Below are 21,785 nucleotides of genomic sequence, written 5' to 3'. Positions count from 1 at the left end.
GAAATTGGGAAATGTTGGTCAAAGAATACAAACTTTAAGGTATCAGTAAGTTCTGGGGAATCTAATGAGCAGCACGGTGACTATAATTAACAATACTGGCCCTAGCTGGTTTGGCTCAGTGGATAGAGCATTGGCCTACGGACTGAAGGGTCCCAGGTTTGATTCTGGTCAAGGGCACATGCCTGGTTGTGGGCTCGATCCCCAGTGATGGGTGTGCAGGAGGCAGCCGATCAATGATTCTCTGTCATCACTGATGCTCCTATCTCTCCCTTCCCTTTCTGAAATCAATAAAAATATATATATTTAAAACAATACTGTATTATGTACTTGAAAGTTAAGAGAATAAATGTTAAATGTTATCACCACACACAAAAAAATGGTTATTATGTGAGAAGTATTGACTAACCTTATGGTGGTAATCATTTTGCAACATATACGTATATCAAATCATCACATTGTACACCTTAAACTTACATATGTTGATATCAATATCTCAAGAAAGCTGGGGAAAAAATAAAACAAAGTGAGTGGTTAGAGGCGTGATAGATGCCTGAGCAGAAACCAGAAGTGAAGGAACAAACCATAGAAAGAGATCTCCAGACACAGAGAGCCAGCGTAAAGGCCCAGCGGCAGTGTATTCCATTGCTGAAATAGCACCCTAGGGCCCATAGTTTTACAAGTTGGTCCTCTTGTTTGTCAAATAGATTTATAGGAGTAAGGTGGCTGGTCATGACTCTATCAACTTTTTGCTTGTCAGCTGACCACTACCTACTTGAAACCCTTTCCTCTCCTGGCTTCTGTGACACCATACTCATTTCTTTCCCTACCTTTTTTTATTATTATTGATTTCAGAGAGAGGAAGAGAGGAGAGAGAAACATCAATGATGAGAATCATACATCAGCTGCCTTCTGCACGCCCCACAACCCAGGCATGTGCCCTGACCAGGAATCAACCATGACCTCCTGGTTCATAGGTCGACACTCAACCACTGAGCCACACTGGCTGGGCACGTTATCCTCCCACTTCTGGTTGAAAACTCTGGTTAATCCTTGAACACTTAGAACACATGGGAAGCCCATTCTCAGAATCACTGTCAGAAGCAACAACACATCAGGGAGTGATTCTGCACCTCGGAAGACATGTGTCAACACCTGAAGACATTTTTTACTGTCACAACTGGGGGAAGGGGAAGCTACTGGCATCTAGCAGGTAGATGAGTCAGGGAGGCCACTACACATCCTACAATGCCCAGGACAGCCCCCAGCAACAAAGGAGTATCTGGCCCCAAACATCAATAGTGCTGAGGCTAAGAAACCCTGTCTAGATGAATCCTATACAGGGGTTTTTCAACAAGGGTTTGGATTAGCTTGGCGACATTTAATCCAATATTCCAGCTGGAATGTACTTTCAGTTTGATCACCTCAGACGATTCTTTCAATCATTTAATTCACATTTCTTTCAAACTCTGAGAATTTCCAAATTCTGTTTCTGGAGTGACACCTACTATAATCACTCCACTCTATCAACATACTTGAGTTGCCATGTTCTCCCAAAACCCATTCAAGATGAGACAGCCTCTGGAATGCTGTATTTTTCAGACATATGACAGCAAAACCTATCCGAATCCAGCTTTCACTCACTCCAAATCACATGGTGCTTGGGAACTTCTTTTGGTTTCCAGCTAACATATGTATGAATATCCACTGGACTGAAAAACGACAACTGTAGGCTCAAGGTCCTTTACAATCTCGGTAACTATGGATTCGAAGTTAACTCTCTTCTGGATCAGACTGAATTGATTCACTTGTTCTTGCTGATAGACTCCTATAGTTACCTCCACAATTTTATTTTTTTAAATGGTTGGTGAATAAAATTCTTTTTTTAAAAAAATATTTTTTATTGATTTCAGAAAGGGAGATAGAAACATCGATAATTAGAGAGAATCATTGATGGGCTGCCTCCTACATGTGGCCCACGGGGGACTGAGCCCACATCTAGGCCATGTGCCCTGATCTGGAATCCAACCAAGACCTCCTGGTTCAGGTCGACACCCAACCACTGAGCCACTCCACAATTTTAGAATGAGCTGTGGAGTGATCTTTATCTGCCACAATTGTAAGTATCTAAAGAAATGAGCTGCCATGCTGTCCCTCCATCATTTCTCCTTCTTTAGGTTGTTCTTCTAAAGTATAGAGGTAAGTTAGATCACCAGCAAGACTCTACAGAATGCTGATGGCCGGTTTCCTCTAATGTAGCCAGTGCTATTCAGATTGGGTTTTTTTCCTGTTACTTAAATTTATTGGGGTGACACTGGTTAATAAGATAAGTTTCATGTGTAAACTTCTATAATACATCATCTGTATAATGCATGGTGTGTTCCCCACCTAAAATCTAGCTTCTGTCACCTCCTCGGGTTTGTTCAGAGTAGCCACTGGGCTCTGGGCAAAGAGGTGCGAGGACGTGAGGACAATGTCAGCTGCATCTTTCTCGGAATAAATGAAATGCAGAAGGGGAGGCGGGGACACCCCACCTACATATGCATCCTTTAGTAAGTCCTACCCCATCACCTTCCCCGGAAGGATGTTCAGTCCCACCAACACTATGTGAGTGCCATTTTCTGGATCACCTCTAGCCAATAATGAACTTTAAAACTTTGAAATACTGACAATTTGATGGGGGGGGGGAGGGGGGATGTTATCACACTGTTGAATTCTCCTTTCCCTATTGTATTCCACTAATTAAAAAAAAAAAAAAGACATACCACCTATGCATCTTCTCTCATTTTAAACGGACGGTACAGTCTCCACCAATAGATGTCAGTATTAGCACTTGCCGTGCTCAGTGGTGACAACCTACAAGCCTCCCGACTTTGTAAAAAGTTCCAGGGAGGGGAGGGGAGGTAGGGGGGGGGATCCCGTTCACCCAGAAGCTAAAGAATATCGAGCTCGCACTGCTCCGGAAGAGCTAGAATATGCGGAAATACCTAACCAGCCAGTATCACCTCAGCGGTCTTCTCTCTCAACTTCTGTGACACCACGCTCTCACGGTTTCCCCCCCCTCTCTAGTCTCCTTTCCCGCACTTAAGTTTCGGGGTACTCGGGCTCTTCGCCTCCCCACTTAGTCCAGCTTTAAATGGCATCGCTAGTGGATAAGGCGCCTTCCAAACCAAGGGGGAGGGATGGCATTGGGACAACGAACCCTCCGTACGGGGGAGGGATGTGCGCACCTCTGCAGGAGGGCTGCCAGGTCCTGCCCAGGCTTCTTGGGCCAGAGGCTTTGGCCGTGTTCCCTTGGCGAGCGTGGGACTGCCACGCACATAGCAAAGTGCAAGTGACTCCAGCTGCCAGTGCTCCCAAAACCACCCCAAAGAGGAACAGAGGAACGTGCAGGGACAGGGTGAAGGCTGGTAACGGCTGTGAGCGAAACCGGGAGAAATTGAGGACCGGAGGGAAGTTCGCTCGGATCGCTATCCCGGCCGACTCCCAACCTGGGATTCTGTTAAATGAGCACGTTTCCCCGCCCCCCGCCCCCCCCCTCCCACCCCCCGAGCGGGAACCAATCCTTGGTTCTAATACGCAGCCTCGTTTTAAAGAACCAATCGCCAGGCCACAGAGACCTATTATGACAACGATGAGAACCAATGAAAAGGGGGGATTCTCTAGCCGGCCTCCCAAGCGCCAGTCCCGAAAAAGTCACCCAGGGGGAGGTTTTCGGAAGGTACGAAGCGGGAGATAAGGTCGCGTCTGGGCGACGGGATACTACGCTTACAAAGAGAGGTGGAGAGGAGTCTGTGAGCGCGTAAAAGAGCACTTCCTAGAAGCCTCGCAGGCGGCGGACCCACACGTCAGCCTCGAGCCGAGGGCTCCAGCGCGGAAAGGGGCGGGGGGTACGTGCTGCGCGCTGACGTAACACGCCAGGCCCCGCCCCGCCCGCCCGCCCTTATAGCGTAACACTGGCGCGCGCGCACACCATTGTGTGGCTGGATTTGGCCACCGCTGCCGTGGAAGGCGTGTGTCTGGGGTTTTGCCATCCCCGCACCCGTGCCGCGGCTTCTGCCTTGCGGTTTGCCGTTCGACAGTCAGCCCTCGGGGCCCTCGCCCGCCACGGACATGCCACGCGTCTACATAGGGCGCCTTAGCTACCACGTCCGGGAGAAGGACATTCAGCGCTTTTTCAGTGGCTATGGCCGCCTCCTTGAAATAGACCTCAAAAATGGGTGAGTTTGACCGGGGTGCCTGCGTCATTTCATAACGCTTCGAGCCTTGCGGCGGCGGAGCACCTTTAGACGAAAGAGGCGGTCAAGGCCGCGGCGCCGCGTCGCACAGCCTCCAAAATGGCGGCGGCGCGGCGCGGAGGGGGCGGGGGCCGCGTGCGCGTGCGCGTCCCCGCCCTAACGTCGTCCCCGGCCCCCGCGCCGCCCCCTAGGTACGGCTTCGTGGAGTTCGAGGACTCCCGCGACGCCGACGACGCCGTTTACGAGCTGAACGGCAAGGACCTCTGCGGCGAGCGCGTGATCGTGGAGCACGCCCGGGGCCCGCGCCGGGATCGCGACGGCTACAGCTACGGAAGCCGCAGTGAGTCCTACCCCCGCGCGCTCCGCGCCCTTGGGACCGGGGGGCGGGCGCAGGCCTAGAGGGGGCGGGGTGGGGCGTCCCGACCCGGGCGGGCGCGGCAGGCGGGGTCGTTTGACTCGGGCCGCCCAGGGACCCGCTGCCTTCGCGCCAGCCCGGGGCACCCCGGGACGCCGGAGCGCGGAGATTGGGTCGTGGGGCTTGCCTAGGTAGAGTCGGGGTGCTTGGGGTTTCTTTGCTAAGTTGGGGGCGGGTGGCTTGTTCTGGGCCCCTGTCAGCACTGCCGTGGGCCCCGCCCGCTTTGGAAGTGAGGGGTGGCTGTATTTGTTGTATCCCCCCTGCTTACCTGCCAGTGCATTAGCTAGAAATGGGGATGTCTTAGCCTAGAAGTTTGGAGCAGGCTGGGGCGGGGGTGGGTTGGGGTGGGGATGGGGAATGGGGAGGGGTTCTGAGTTTAGGTCTTAGAGTTGTTAAAATTGGCGGGGCCAAAGAAAACGCTATATCGAACTAATGTGGTACATGCCACGAGTAGCGCTAAACAAGCTTTATGGCAGTGCTGCATTTGAACTAATGGGGGCATGTTATTGGGAGGAGGTGGGGGGGTGGTTATGTTAAATGTTTGATGTTGAAATTGTTGCATGTTGAATTCAAACTTTTTAACAAGTCCTTGATGTTTCAATTTAAAAGTGACCAATGGGGCTGAGGCTGTGTCCACTGAGGCTAAGATGACTGCCTTTCCTGATTGGCCTTGGCTTTTCCATACATTGTGTGACCCTTGCCCTATGACCCTTTGGCTGACCTTACCGGAAGCCATGACGACAGCAGCCTTTTGCCATTAGACGCAGGGTGATGGTGAGGATTCCAAGGGTTAGACAAAACTGGTTAATCTGAACTAGGTGACTGTTACCTTGCGTGTTTTGTGGCCAAACCACCACCAAAAAGCTCACACTGTGATGTAAGTACTTAGTGTAACTAGTAAACATTTTTGTAAAATGTAGAAATGCATGTAATCGGTTAAGTTTTATATTTTACAATGTTCTGTAAAATAAAACTTAGCGAGGTAAATTGAATAAAGGAGCAGTCACTCTCTAACAGATTGTAGGAAAAGTTTAGTTGAATTTAGTCTATTTGGCTTGCCCTTAATTTAATTTGTGGCAAATCACAACTGTATCAAAGGTTTAGCAATATAATAGCAAAGTCCTACTCCAGTAAATAAAAGTTGATATGTTTGTACTAACTTTCAGAAACTTGTGTCCCTATCATTACAAAGCATCTAATCGTTTTCTTCGTGTGATAAAGGTGGTGGAGGTGGATACAGCAGTCGGAGAACTTCTGGAAGAGACAAATATGGACCACCTGTTCGTACAGAATTCAGACTTATTGTAGAAAATCTTTCTAGTCGCTGCAGTTGGCAAGATTTAAAGGTATGTGCTATAATTAGAAATAAAAGTGATAGGAATGTTTAAAAGATAGGTAGGCTCTTGTTTCGCTTTATTCCTGAAAGTCAGGCATAGTATGTATAGATCTTTAGATTTCTGGGTCTGACCTGTCTTGTTGCTTTTTACAGGATTTCATGAGACAAGCAGGTGAAGTAACCTATGCGGATGCTCACAAAGAACGCACAAATGAAGGAGTTATTGAGTTTCGCTCCTACTCTGACATGAAACGTGCGCTGGATAAACTAGATGGTACAGAAATAAATGGCAGAAATATTAGGCTCATTGAAGATAAAGCACGAACGAGCCATAGGCGGTCTTACTCCGGAAGCAGATCAAGGTAACTTGAAGAATAGTGGAGAGGGAAGGATATAATGTTTGCCAAGAACAAAGAAAAATTCAAATGAGAGTATCTTAATTGATACTTAATTGAAATTAGGTCAGTTTTGGGCTGCATCATTGGGTTCTTTTCCAGATGTTTTGACAGTGGATTTAAATCGTAGTAAGCAATTACATTTTGTGTTGGTCTGTTTATTGTTCTTTGTAAGTGGCACAAACCTGTTGAGATTAAATTTTTGTTACGGTTCTTATAGGTCACGGTCTAGAAGGAGGTCACGAAGTAGGAGTCGCAGGAGCAGCCGCAGTAGATCTCGAAGTGTCTCAAAAAGCCGCTCCCGGTAAATAATGTTGGGTCTTGATGATGCTGTATTTGTTTATGGCGTATTTGTGTGTTCTGGCAAGGTACTGAAAGAAAAATCTGGCTTTTCTTGTTCAGATCCAGGTCTCGGAGCAAAGGTCGATCACGTTCTCGGTCCAAAGGCAGGAAATCTAGATCAAAGAGCAAATCAAAGCCCAAGTCTGATCGAGGCTCCCGTTCACGCTCTCGAAGCAGGTCTAAGGATGAGTATGAGAAATCTCGAAGCAGGTCTCGATCTCGATCTCGTTCCCCCAAAGAAAATGGAAAAGGTGATATAAAGTCAAAGTCTAGATCGAGGAGCCAGTCTCGTTCCAAATCTCCCCTACCTGCTCCTCCCTCAAAGGCTCATTCTGTGTCCCCTCCACCAAAAAGAGCTTCAAGATCTCGTTCTAGATCTCACTCAAAGTCAAGGTCACGGTCCAGATCAAGTTCCAGAGATTAACCCAGAACTCTATGTTCTTTGCACACTATTATGGAACACTTTCCTACTTGCTTAGGCAGTTACTCTTCCATGTTTGTACTTGGCCTCTTTTGTAAGAGGAATCTCCTGAAAACAAGGGCACACAGAAATTTGATTTGTGGCCAAATTTGATGAAAAAGATGGGGTTCTAAAGAAATGGTGGCATGAAGACCTCCTCCCTTCTTTGTAGAATTAAGATAACTTTGATTTTATAGCTTTTGAGCTAAAATAACTTTTGTAAAGATTAAGCTCATTTAGATTTTTTTTTTTTAAGTATTTCAGCAGGATCTGCTGCAGGGGTTTTGTTGTTTTGTTTGCAGACTTTTAAATTTAAACAGTTTCAAGCTTTGGATACTTAAGGCTTTAGAGGGAGAACCCATTTTTCAATTATGTTGGCTTTTTATAAAGCCTGAGTTATGTAAGATTTCAATAAAAGTTTGCTACCAAGATGATTGCCTTATTGAATAGGTCGCTATTACTTTTAATATTGATAATCTACTGTTTGTGGAAACAATGTAAATTCTACTCAAATGTAAAACAAGGCAAGCCTCAGACCAGCAATAAATTATTCAATTTCGATAAAAAAAATTTTGTTTTGTTAATCAAATTTGCCAAAGTTACTGCATCTGCCCATTTAACAAGTTAGGTTAAAAATAAAATATTTTATAGTCAACCTGTTATGCAATTTTGCCTAAATTAATGGGTTTTAAATAATAAAACCTTATTTTCTTTGATAATTTTTAATTTAGATGTTTATAAGGAATGGTTGGGTTGTTTGTTTTTTCCAATATAAACTGCAGAATTTCAGAGAAGAAACTGGTGCCTGTAATTATAGTTCATTATGTTGCTGATTTAGAAGAACAAAAGTTCATGACTTAATGAAGAGGCAAGCCTCCACTGCTTTTCAGAATTTGGTGTGTGAGGACAAGTTAAAGACTTGGCTTTGACCAAAGTTCTCTTGTTTTTAGGGAAAGAACAAAAGTTTTTAGAAGGAGAGGGTGGGGGATGCTACAAGGTGAAATTTGACTCTGAAAGTATACAACATCCTCATGTTAATGTTATATCACATGATATAATAGGCAGCTTTATCCACGTTGTTAGCTGCCCCATAGTGGATATAGGTGAATTCCTACATTCGTAAATTTTTATAGTAATGGCAAAGACCAGCTTATTAAAAATCTAGTCTTATTCCATACCTATGGAGGACCTCCATCTTTAGATAGCTGAACCATTATAGCATTGGCCTACTTGAGAACAGTCGACTGATGAAATTAGTTTCTTGCCAACTTGTGAGTTGAGTCCAGCAATCTACGACATGCCATATAGTGACCTGTGACTAGATGGTGTATTAAGCTGATAGTGAAAGAAGTGGGCAACATCTTGATTCCCCTTTATTTTACCTGACTGTTTATTAACACACCATAGTGCCTTTATGGCCAGTTTGAGTCCTACCTGCTCCTGTGTTACCATCTTTCATCTTTGGTATCTTTCTCCCACTTTGTTAACCTATTTTATGCTTAATCTCAATAAAATGCTTACCGAGGGAAAGGCTTGTTTTGGATTTATTGTGTATTCCCACTTAGTGCCAAATTCTTAGTGTCAACTCTAGAATTAGAGTTGCTATTTCTGACTTGACTATGAGAAAAAGGATCTAGTTTTCAGTTCCCCAGAAATGGTTTGGGGATCAGCTGAGTCATTGGCCCATTTTGTGCTTAAGTGTCATCCATGAAGTGGTAAGGATAAACCATTTGCTAGCTATTAGGAAGGATTAAAAGTACTAAATCTTTTTTGTATTAGCCCTGTCTTATTTCTCAAGGGTCCCAGGTTCGATTCCAGTCAAGGGCATGTACCTTGGTTGTGGGCACATACCCAGTGGGGAGTGTGCAGGAGGCAGCTGGTCGATGTTTCTCATCGATGTTTCTAACTCTCTATCCCTCTCCCTTCCTCTCTGTAAAAAATCAATAAAATATTTTTTTTTTAAAGTAGTAAGTACCTGGACTATAAAGTATCTCTCCTTTAGGACCCACTTACACTCACTAAGGTAGTTGCTGCTGATAGTATCAGAATCTGCCCAGACTTCTGTGGTCATAATGCCTATGTCCTTCAATAAAGCTGTTCATACCATGAGTAGTGAGTGTTCTAGAAACATTGGTTTTTACAGAGTGGGAGGGAGGGGAGATAGAGATTGGTAGCCTAGGGATCGAACCTGCAACTGAGGTACGCACCCTTAACTGGCATTGAACCTGAGACCTTTTAGTCCTCAGCCAATGTTCTATCCACTGAGCCAAGCTCGCCAGGCCAAATTGCCTGGCTATTTTATAGCAACCTCACCAAAAGGCCTCCAGTATAGTACTTGAAGTGATGAACTTTGCACTTGAATAAAAAGGAATTGTGGTTTAAAAATCAGGAAATACCAAAGAACAACAGTAAAATCTACCTCTGACTCAGAAAACCAGGACTAATGGTTTATGCATTCTTTTGGTGATGCAAATCTAAAAAGATTTACATTCCAGATCCATTATGGCTTGTTTGAATTTTATAAAAGAAGTGATACTGAATATTATCTGTAATAATAAAAGGGTAATATGCTAATTAGACCGGACATCATTCCAGATGTCCTTCCTGACCAAGCTGGGGCCTGAGGGAAGCCAGCCTGGATCCTGGGTGCCTGTGGGCAGCCGGGTGGAAGGAAGGCCTACTCTTAAATGAATTTTCATGCATCGGGCCTCTAGTAGCTTATAATAGGATGCTATTTTGTAATTAAATTTATATTATTCACTTTCACATTTACACCCACTTTTTTTTTTTTTTTTGCTTTTTACACGCACTTTAAAAGTCATTTCTAAGGAAGTATTAGATGAAGATTTATAAGCAGAGGACTTCTTATAAATTATTAAAGCATCAAAACTGCCTATTTCAAAACTCAATTCCTCAAGTGAAAAAAGCACTTAAGAAATCAGGATAAAGAGGCTCAGAAAGTATAAACAGACTTTTTAAACTTTAAAAATCTTAGAGTATTAAAAAAACTTTATCTTTTTCCCATTCAATTATGTATTGTTTCATTTACACATGGTTGTGGTGTGTTTTTTTTTATCTGTGGTGGTCGTTTTTCCTGAGCCATCTTAACTTGGGTTGCGGGAAACGAGTTAAGTCGGCTCGCGTGAATTGCGCGTACTCCGCGGGAGCCGTCTTATAACTCGGCTCGCGTGAATTGCGCGTACTCCGCGGGAGCCGTCTTAAACTCGGTTCATATAGATTTGCGGTGGAGTGCGGGAAACGTGTAAACTCGGGCCGATTGTAACTGCATGTTACCAAATATTTCATTTCAATCGAACCCATACTTCAAAAGATATAGGCATTTTAACGCGCCATCTTATATTTTGGCGGGAAATTCACCCGCAACCCAAGTGCTAAAGACATCTTGCTTTTTTATCTCAAAATTTATTTCCTAGGACAGGATTGAGTAACCTTTTTTCTGCCAAGGGCCATTTGGATATTTATAACATCATTTGGGGGCCTACAAAATTAGCCTGTTATATTTGGTCAAACAACTCACCCGTAATGCCTCAGCAGGGCCAGAACAAATTTTGAGGGCTTTATATGGCCTGTGGGCCAGATGTTCCCCACCCCTGTCCTAGGAACAGGGACATTCTCTTACAACTATTAGGAAATTAGCATTGATGATATACTGTTGTATAACCTATAGTCCATACCTATAATGTTCTTTATATTTTTCCAGTGTTCCTGGATCATTTGCTGAATTTGTTTTCATGGCTCTTTAGTCTTTAATCTGAACAAATTCTCAACCTTTTTCATGACTATGTCATTTTTGAAGAGTAAAGGACAGTTATTTTGTAGAATTTCCCTCAATTTGGTTTTTTCCTGATATCTCATGATTGCATTTTTGGCAGGAATACCAAGAATGAGACTGTCCTCGGTGTGTCATATATAGTGGCACATTGTAATAACCTGGGTCACTTACAAAGTCATTGTTTCCTTTTTTAATCAGTCATTTGGTAGGTAATAACTATAGTAAATTAAATACTCAGGTCCTTACCCAACTCACCCACAATTAACATTTTTTTATTTTCTAAGTTACATTCTATAAGAAAGTGCTTTCTGTAGGGGAATAGACTGTTTTAAAGATATGGTCAAAAGGTGGGGGGGAGGGGGGTTGTTTATAGGAGGAGAAGGAACCAGCCATTCTGGAGTTTGAGAAAGCTGCCTAAGGGGGAGCTTTGAGGACATAGATTGTGCCCCATTACTGCGGAAAGCAGGAGAGTGATTTCCCTAGCATAGGGCCAAAAAGGGAGCTGGAGGCAGCTTTTACTTAGATGCAAGGAATATGCAGTAGAAAATAAGCTGTGTCCTCAATCTGTAAAACAGCACCTTCTAATATTGTGGAGTGAGTGCTATTATCAAAGGGCTTGGCACAGCCACTGGTTAATTAGGAGCTGCCTTTATTAAAATACAGAATAGTCAAACGCTAATATTCTGGTCCATTGAGAAAAAGGCAAAGCAATTGATGAGTATGGTGCCCAGGTCTTAATATCCACTACTACAGTGGAACCTCACTTCAACATAATTCATTCCGGAAGGCTTTTTGAAAACTGAAGTATTTTTTTTTCATTAGAAAGAATGTAGCCGAAACCGGGTTGGCTCAGTGGATGGAGCGTCGAGGCTCAGTGGATGGAGCGTCGACCTGCGGACTGAAAGGTCCCAGGTTCGATTCTGGTCAAGGGCTTGTACCTTGGTTGCGGGCACATCCCCAGTAGGAGATGTGCAGGAGGCAGCTGATCGATGTTTCTCTCTTGTCGATGTTTCTAACTCTCTATCTCTCTCCCTTCCTCTCTGTAAAAAATCAATAAAATATATTTTTTTAAAAAAAGAATGTAAATTGACTTAACCTATTCTAGACCCCTAAATGATGCCCTGTTTTAACCTTTCTTATATACAGTACATATGTAATGTATTGTTTAGTCTATAAATAAACACACTACAACAAAAAGGACATGTAAATGAAAATTTAACAAAAAGGAAATTAAATATCCAGTAAAAAATGAAAATTTAATAAGCAGCAACAAAAGCAAAAAAAAAACATTCACACACAATACCTTGAGATGGTGACAGCAGTAAACAGACGCATACTCGCACATTCTCACCTTTGTAGCCTGAGAGATACGTGACTGACCATGCAGGTAACAGCATGAGGGTTTGTCCAGTTGAAAAGCGAATTGTTTGAGATAGGAAACGTTCGAGAAAGGAGGTTTGACTGTACTTTAGTCATTCATGAACAGCCTTGAGTGTACTATTTAATACATTGTTGTTACTACTAACAACAAATTTCAAACACCAGCTAGAGAATAGTAGGAACCTCCCACATACTCAACCAGCTTTAACTATCTATATACCTGTCCACTTTACCAGATAACTTTGAAAGAAATCCTAGACATTACAGTTGAAGATAGTTCATTATGTACTTATAAAAGACATCTTAAATCTCAATTTATTGGGTTTCTGTTTAGGTGTCTGGTTTTGTCATAGTGGCAGCCATTGATCTTTGTCTACATCCATTAAACTGTGAAGCCATAATTTTAAACATTTTTCAATCCATTGCAGTTCTTATTGATCTTACCTTGTTGCATCTTTGGTCAGTGGGAGTCAACTCAAGTTGCCTCCTGAGTTCTTCTGAAACAGCCCTAATAATCTTTGCAGCTTCCTTGACTCCTTCTATGGTAAGATTTCTAGGCTCATTGTTTTTTGTGTTTGTTTGTTTGTTTTTGTTTGTTTTTAGAGTTTAAAGTGAAAGAGTTGTGAAAGAGTTTATTAATGAAGTCCAGGCTCATCTTTTTAGTCCCATACCTGGAATTAGTCATTTCTGTAAGGAGCCCTGCTGACTTTCATTTGGAAATGGCATTTAGCAACCACAATCTGGGCCGTTGCGGTGTTCATTGCTACTCGTTTGATCATAGGCCTTTTCAGTGGACAGAGCCAGGGAAACCATTGCCTGAATCTTCTTCAGGCCGCAGAGATCATGTTACTTACTGCTCTTGTGAAGGTCCTCTTCAGGGTAACCATCCTTTTGACCCTGCCTCAGTGCAGCAGTTTTGAATCAGTTGTCCTGTACTCTGATTTGTGAGTATCCCTCTTACCGAGTGGGGCCCACTAATAGACACAGCACTCCCAGTTTGCACTAACCTGCTCAGAGCAGAACCATAGTATATGGCCTCCCTGCCCTAATAGATGTTTCCTCACTTGAATTCTGGGCCAGTTCTGGCAAAAGGGTGAGGATACTATTTCTTTAATACTCCTGCAGAATCTCTTCTGTACCTACATAAGGTTTAAAGCAGATAGTGTGCCATCTTGCCCTAGATAATAGGAGTAGAGAAGGAAGGAAATTCAGAGCCTAAATTTAAATGTGATGACAGCATTATAATTGGAATAAGCAAATAACATCTTAAATTATAGCTTTCATCCACCTTAGCTAAGGTGACTTTGCCCTTGCAGACCTAGCAGGAACCGAAGCCCAGATAGTTGCGGCTGTGATTGTAATAAGATGATTGATGCTCGTAGGTCTGTTCAGGAAGCCCTCAAAGAGTGTAGCACCTTAAATCACCAGGGTCCAAAGTCACATTCCGTACTGCCAGAAATTTCGTGTGTGTGTGTGTGTGTGTGTGTGTGTGTGTATATGTGTATTTTTAATATTTTTTCTACATATCCCCATTTCTCCTCCATAAGCAGAGTACTTCCCATCCCTTGATTTCGACCATGTAATTTTAGTAGGCATGACATATTTGGTAGATGAAATATCTAATCCCTGAAACCTGTGAATGTTATCTTACATGGTAAAAGGGACATTGCAGATGTGATTAAAGTCTGGGAGTGTGATTATTCTGGTGGGCCCAGTGTAATCACAAGGGTCCTTATAAATTGAGAGGCTGGGTGATCAAAAATCAGAAAAAGTGTGAATTCGGAAACACAGAGAAATTGGAAAGAGCCACAAGGCAAGAAAACAATTCTCTCCTAGAGCCTCTGAACGAGCACAGCACTGTCTACACCTTTATCTTGTCCCAGTGAAACCCATTTTGGATTCTGATCTCCAGATAAATTTGTTTTAAGCCTCCAAATTTGCAGTAATTTGTTACTACAGCTAGCTACAGGAAACACAACATGACTAAAGGCTTAAGAAGCACAATTGGGCTCAGTCTTTTGCATCTCTGCCACCAGCTCTTTAGAAGAGGATCAGTTACTTGACCAATTTTACTATTAGTTTTTGTGGTAGGCAGAATGATGGTCCCCCAAAGATGTCCATATTGTAATTCCTGGGACCTGTGAATATGTGCTGTTACATGGCAAGGGGGAATTAAGGTTGCAAATAGAATTACATTTGCTGATCAGCTGACCTTGAAATAGGGAGATTATCCTGGATTGTTTGGGTGGGCCGGATGTAATCACCAGGGCCCTTAAAAGATGGAAAAAGAAGGCAAAAGTCAGTCACAGTGATGTGACATGAATAAAGCTGTTACTGCCCATTTCTGGCTTTAATGACAGAGGAAGGGGCCATAAATCAAAGGAGGTAGAAATTGGAAAAAGACAAGAAAACAAATTATACCACCTCCAGAAAGGAAGGCACTTCTGCTGACACCTTGAGACCTAGTGAGACCCATTTTGGACTTCTGGCCTCCAGAAATACAAGATAATAAAGTGATACTTGTTTTAAGCCAGTAACCTTGTGGTGATGTGTATTCAGCAGCAATAAAAAACTAATACTTTTTGTTGTTGTAATCCTCACCCAAAGACATTTTTCCATTGATTTTTTTTTTTAAGAGTGGAAGGGAGGAGGAGAGGCAGAGAGAGAAACATTGATGTGAGAGAGACAACGTCAATTGGTTGCCTCCCACACATGACCCGGGGTTGAGCTTGCAACCAGGTATGTGCGCTTGACCAGAATCATATCTCAACCCTTCAGTCTGCGGGCTGACCCTCTATCCACTGAGCCAAACTGGCTAGGGAAAACTAATGCAATTTGATCGACTGATTCTTTTTCATTGGGTGCCTCAGCATCATCGTAAAACATGAATTCTAACAAATACGTTGAGAACAAGGTTCAGATATTTAGTACAGTGGGGGTAAGGGAAATAGCTGGGCTCTGGCCCTCACTGAGACAAATTTTTCTCGTGGTTACAAATATAGGTATCAATTCCCAAAGCCAAATAGAAATTTTGTTAGTCTCTGATGTGCTGGATAACGTACACCCACTCCCAGGGGTAAGCGGTACCTTAAGCTAACCATGTTTGATGGAATGTGGCCCTCCCCTGCCTTCCCCACCATGGGCTCACAAGTATATAGTCTGGGGATGGGGGGTGTCCGGTCTTTATACAGGGGATTCAGTTCCAACTCCCATTATCACATGACCCAAGATTCCATCATCTGTCATGAGTGTGATGAAACAACTCCCTAGCAGCTGGTTCCTGCCTCTATCCAATAGCTACCGCCAGGACAAGGGAGACATCAGGCCTCCTTGCTCTGTTCGCCTCTCCGTTTCTGGCTCCTGCTGATTTTCCCTTCTTACAAATTCAGCAATGAATTTACTTTCCTCCTTTATTGGCTTGCTGGCTTGCTTCCTTTCTTGTAATACTTTATCCAGGATTTGGGGGTGTTTGTGTTAGAAAGGGTTCCCTATTAGCAAAGTCTGCCATGTTGCTGAAACCAGAAGTGTTTTCACACTTACATAAAAGGCACATCCTGATGATTTTCCTAAAACACATGGATTGCCCAATGATGAATTAGAATCTGTAGGAACAGAAAGGTGTTACAAATAAGTTTTCTCAGTGTTTCTAATCATCAATATGTATATTTCCATTGATTTTTAGAGAGTGGAAGGGAGGGAGGAAGTGGAGAGAAGAAGAAACATCAATTAGTTGCCTCCTGCTCATGCCCCAACTGGGGCTGCAACCGAGGCATGTGCCCTTGACGTGGAATCAAACCCGTGACCCTTCGGTCCACAGGCTGGTGCTCTGACCACTGAACTAAACCGACCAGGGTTCTAATCATCAGTATTTTAAATGTTGGGGGTCCATTCTTGGTTAGGGGGTTAACTTAGAGAAGACACTAGGGGCCAAAGGGTTGGACTTGTTCACTTGCTCCCTGAGGGCACACTGGACCAGCAGAGCAAATTCTGGCTATAGGAGGCAGACCTTCTCCAAATCACATTAACTTGGGAAGGGCTCTCCATCCCTGAAGGTGTTCAAGCAAGCCCACCAAAGGTATGAAAACCAACGTACTGTTAATGAACAGAAAAACGGTATCTCAGCAGCTCAAATCCATGCTCATTCCAGGGTCCCCCAGCTCATACTGGTCTGTCTGAGTCACTACCTCAAGGGTGCATGTTGTTGAGAAGCCATATGTTTGTGTAGCTCCACCACTTCTTTTTTAATCATCTGAAAACCTAAAATAAACCCTTTGGAATCTAGAACAAGCACAAGTCTGTGTAGAGATGAGAGAAAAATGAGCGGATGGTTGTGTGTATTGATGTGTAAAAAGAAACCTATTGTTATGGCAACCAGCATCCTCAACTGATGCAACCCTGTTCCCAATAATATATGATTAAAAATTGACATTGCAGCGAGGAAGAACACATGCAGTGCATTGGCATAGCAACCAGGATAGTTTAATGCTGCATACATTAAACCTGATGACCACAACAATTTGGGGAATTTTGCCTACAATTGATAAGGAACAATTTCCTCATCTGGACTTGAAGTCAGGAACCTGTAGGTCCATCCTGTGGCCACCACCTTAATAGATTCGATTAAATCATTGGTGCAGGAACAGGGGCTGGGGCTGTAGAATGTACCAAGAAGCGCTGTGTTTTCACCCGCATGCGCACATCATTTAGTCAACAGATATTTATTGAGCATTCACTCAGCATCCCGCTCTGTGCTGGGAGTTAGGGATAAAAAAAACGAATGTTTCTTTCCTTGCTTCTTCGAGCTCTCAGTTTCTTAACCTCTTACATTACACAAATCCATGTAAATGCCACAGGAACCAGTAAAGGGAGAATTGACTAGTTAACTTGTGGACGCGGAGAGATAGAACAGCCAAGAAAATTGAAGCACAGAGGAGGGGTGACTTGCTCCAGGCAACACAACCACAGGAACGATTACTTGAGAACCACCATAAGCCACCAAGTAGGTGACAGTTTTTACAAATGGAGGATAAAGTGTTGTGCCTCAGGCCACACTCTCAGTCAAAGGCAGTGGAGTCATCCAAACGCAGGAGCGGCTTAATGCCGCCTTTAACCCAGGCAGGGCCGGTCAGAGCCCACGCCGCGCGCGGCCTCCTTCCCTTGGATCGCAGTCCTTCGCCTCTCCAGGGGCCTTCACGGATGCTCCTGGGCTCCCCTTCTGCAGGTGGGGCGGGGAGGGGAGGCTGGGGGCAGGAGCGGTGGAAAGGAGTTGGACAGCGAGCAACCGGCCGGGGCGCTTGCTCGAGTGCAGCCTCGCTTCTTTGACCCACCTCAGCCCGGGGGCTCTCTTCCTGCTCCGTGGTGCGTGCGCCCCCCGGGCGCTGCTGGCTGTGGGTGACAGAAAGAATCTCCAGCCGCCCACCCGCGCAGCAGTCCGGCGCCAGAGGGGAAGGGACTAGAGGCCCACGCGGCCTGGCCGCGCAGGAAGGCAGGCAGAGGGCGCGGGCACTGCCGAACGCGCGGGCCCCACGACCCCCAAACCTGCGCCGCGCGCCGTCCGCACCCCGCGTCCTGCAGGGAGGCGGGCCCGTCCCCCAGTGCGCGCAGGCGCGTGCCGGGCTGGGCTCCGACCGGAGTTCGGCGCTGGGCGGCCACTGGCTGGCCTCGCAGGTAGGGAGATCGCAGGCCAGTGGGCTCGGACCCCGGGTGCGGGACTGCCGCGCAACCCGGCCCCGCCCCGCACAGCGACCGCCCGGGTCTACGGCCCGCTGCGCGGCTCCGCGGGCTGAGGAGGCTCGGGGGGCGGTCGCTGAAGGGGTCTGGGCGGACAGCGGCGGGCCCTGCGGTGCGGGGCTGGGTGTCCGCCGGGCCCACTGCGGGCCGCGACCTGTGGGTCGGTAGAGAGGAGGCTTCGTTTCTATGAAATACAACCAATTAAGACTTTTTCATTAATGGAAGGCTGTAGTAGAGGGCGGGGCTTGGGTTTTCTTCGGAAATGGGTCATTTGGCAAACTTTTTCTTCCCTTCCGTTCATTTCCGATTTTTATAACGGAAAATTGGGTAATTATTGTTTTCTGCCATAGAGGGAAAGAATAAAAAGAATTCCGCCATTTTGGCGTTTTAAAAAGTAATCGTTCTGCGAGGCTCACGGATCAGCGACCGCCGTCTCTACTAATCCCGGGAGGACTCGGATGGAAGGCGGGCGACGGCTCCCTCCCCTGGATCCCGCTCCCATCCCCCCCCTCACAACATTCCCCCCCACCCCCCACCCCCGCGTCCGGCCGTGTGTGTGTGTGTGTGTGTGTGTGTGTGTATCTGTCTAGGGAGGCTCTTAACTCCCAACCCCCAACGCCTAGACCGAGGGCATTTATTGAGCGTGTTGTATACGAGGAGGCCTTGCAAGGCAAAATGTGGGGGAAACTTGGCCGACAGAGAGACCAAGAAAAAATACACACAGCACATTTACTCAGTAAGTATTTCTTGAGCATCTGCTATGTGCCAGACACAGCTGTGCGCTGGGGATCCAACGATTGTTTTAGGTCAGGTTCCCTGGAAACAGACTCTGAGCGGGAGGCTTGAGTGTAGGTTTATTGGGGAGCCCTTGGAAATATCACCCCTACAGGAGGGTGATTGGGCAAAGAAGCTGAACTGACTGTGTAGTCTCAACAGAGGCCTCAGCCTGTCCCAAGGGAAGCTCTGGGGCTGAGATGGCCTTGCAAAGGTGTCCCAAATTGAGTCAAGGGGGCCGGGCCTTTATAACTGGTATCAACTGGTCAACTGGATAGCCGCTTCCAGGAGAGGGCGCTTGGTGGGGCAGCTCCCCTGGCTGAGGGCAATTCCCAGAGAAGCTGACAGCTGAAGGCTATCAGTGACAGCTTTCACAGTAGCTGGGACCTCCCACTTTATCCCCTCCTCCCCCGGCCTCTGGGCAGCACAGAAGGAGAAAATAGTATTCCAGTCCCTAAGGCAAGAATGGCTGAGCCATTTATGTATTTCAGTACCATTTGTTTCTTATATTATTGACCAGCCTTTACTCCCACCTCTGTGACTCATTCTCTCGGTGACTGTTTGTGGAGTGCAATCTCTGGATCAAGTTCTCTGCACCTCAGGTCCTTCGTTCTGGGTCTGGGGGAGACGGAGAAGTTAATGCATAGATTGTGGTGGAGTGGGACACAGGAGAGAGGGTGATTAACTGTGTTTTGGGGGTGGACTCTGGGAGTCACTCGAGCTGCATCTTGAAGGATGATTAGGAATTTTCCAGAAAGATGGGAAAGGCACCAAGCAGAAGGAACAGCAGGTGCAGAAGCCACAGAAGTGAGGTTTTGAACGTGTGACCCAACTGCAGGGGTAGGAGTGGACGGATTCCTTGCACCTGGCTTAGGCCTGAGAGCCGCATCAGACCAGTTGTGCTGCTGTGTGGATCTAGCAGGGCGTTGCTTATGAACATGTTGTGTGAGCTTCAAATATAGGGGTGGTAGCGGAAAGGAGGGTGAATTCAAGTAATAGAGAAGGCAGTTCCAGGCTTCAGAAAAGCTAATGGTCTAGTTAGGGAGAAAGACCATAGAAATAGTAGGTGCTGCTAGCCAAGAGCCCACAACCACATGCAATGGGTCCCAACACACAGGTGCACAGGGTGACCCTCTCCTTCCTGCACATGCAAGGGCTTGTCTTCTAGAATTATTCTTTTTCTCCTATACTGTTCATTTCTTCTTCTGAAGGTTCATTTTCATCAGCTACAAACCTGCTGTAACATTTCCTATTTTTAAAAGCAAAACAAACAAATAAACAAACAAACAAAAAACTCTTCCTTGAGACCACATCACTCTCCAAATACCATTTCCATGCTCTCCTTCACATTCCAACCCCTTGAAAGAGTTATTAGACCCATTGTCTCTATTTTCCTACAGGACCAATCCTTATTGTCAGTTTCCCCACTAGACTGTAGACTCTGTGGCAGAGGTGTCTGTTTTGTTCACTGATAAATCTGCATTGCCTAGAAGAGTGTCTGGCACATAGTAGGTGCTCAATAAATATTGAACTGATCAACGATTTCTTGTTTTGTTTTGTTGTATTTTTTTCATAAAAAAATTTCTCTTTAAAACCCACTCTGTCCAGGTTTTCGTGTCCATAGCTCTTTGAAGTGGCTCTTGCAGTTTCTGATGACCTCCTTATTGCTAAAATGGCCAGCTCTTAGCCTGCATCTGACTGATCTGGCAGTGGCATCCAACACCACTGAGCAGTCCCACCTTCCTGAAAAATTGCCTCCCGTGTCCTCCAGAAGCCCAGACTCTTCTGCATCCCTTCTCACCACATTGCAGATTCCTTCTAAGTCTCTTTTGCTAGATCATCCACTTCCCATCCTATAAATCTTGGCATGCTCCAAGGCTCCCACCTTTTTCTTTATTCTCAGTCCTAAGGTTTTCAAGGCCATCTCTTCATGATGATTTTCAAATGTTATCCCCAGCCTCAACTTTATCCCTTATTTCTAGAATATACGCTTCATGAGAGCATTCAGTCTTGTTGGAGATTGTATTCCCAGAGCACAGAATGGTGCTGACACCTAGCTGGCCCTGCAGTGTGTGCTGGAGAAAAGGCAGCAAACCTGAGCAGAAGGGCAGTCCTCTCAGTCCCTCCCCTGGATAGACCTGAAACATGTGATAGGTTGGAAACAGAATGGGATTCTTTCAAGAGTAACCACAGTCACTTTGAATGACTGACAATGTTTTGCATAAACAGGTTGACTCTATTGAAAAGAACTTAAATGGTACAGATAGTATGTCAGCTGTGCGAAGCAAAATAATAGGAACTGAAATTCAGGGAATTGTATTTTATAAGTGTAAAAGGGAAAACAGACCTTGGTTTGAATGTTGCCTTAATTAATCAGGTTACGTATCTTGCCTTTGCCTACCTGAGTATACACACTCTATAATATGGAGCATGGGCTCTATTTTAGGAAGGAAATGCTGGAAAATAAATAAATTCAAAAGAACATCAGGAGGGAGGGTGGGAGAGACAGCAACCATTGTAAGCTGATTTTGCAAGCAAGCAGCTTACATGTTATTAGGCAGAAGCTACCAAGTTCCCTGGAATTTCTGTTAAAATGGAGTGGATTGGTATTTTTGTGTGTGTGTGTGTGTGATATATATAAATAGAATGTGTGCCAGGCACCATTCTAAGTGCCAGGGATATAGAAGTGAACAAGACAGATAACATCTTTGCCCTCATGGAGCTTACATTTATATGGAGATGACTGATCAAACATAAAGATGTAAATGAAGATCATTATTGATAATAATGAAGAAAATAAACACAGTAATGAGATAAGCAGTAAAAAAGGGTGAGGGGTGGGCTGCTACTTTGAGAGGTTAGGAAAGACCTCTTCTGATGAGGTGACTACTGAACTGAGGCCTGGAGGATGGGAAGAAGGCAGCC

At 45.0% G+C, this 21,785-nt stretch overlaps 1 protein-coding gene across 1 annotated transcript; it reads left to right on the top strand.

Moving 5' to 3' along the window:
* The first annotated feature begins 3,978 nt into the window (after positions 1-3,978).
* SRSF6 (serine and arginine rich splicing factor 6) lies at positions 3,979-8,713 on the top strand. The gene is made up of 6 exons (XM_070420931.1): positions 3,979-4,217; positions 4,427-4,575; positions 5,872-5,996; positions 6,140-6,348; positions 6,602-6,685; positions 6,784-8,713. Exons 1-6 carry the CDS (start codon positions 4,111-4,113, stop codon positions 7,145-7,147), a joined length of 1,038 nt encoding a protein of 345 aa, XP_070277032.1. The 5' UTR covers positions 3,979-4,110; the 3' UTR covers positions 7,148-8,713.
* Positions 8,714-21,785: the final 13,072 nt, after the last annotated feature.

Source organism: Myotis yumanensis, unplaced genomic scaffold (assembly GCF_028538775.1).
Source record: "Myotis yumanensis isolate MYYU_CA2020_CCGP unplaced genomic scaffold, mMyoYum1.0.hap1 SCAF_7, whole genome shotgun sequence".
NCBI lineage: Eukaryota > Metazoa > Chordata > Mammalia > Chiroptera > Vespertilionidae > Myotis > Myotis yumanensis.
The sequence above is the reverse complement of the archived record's forward strand: the minus strand, read 5'-3'. Positions and strand labels throughout refer to the sequence as shown.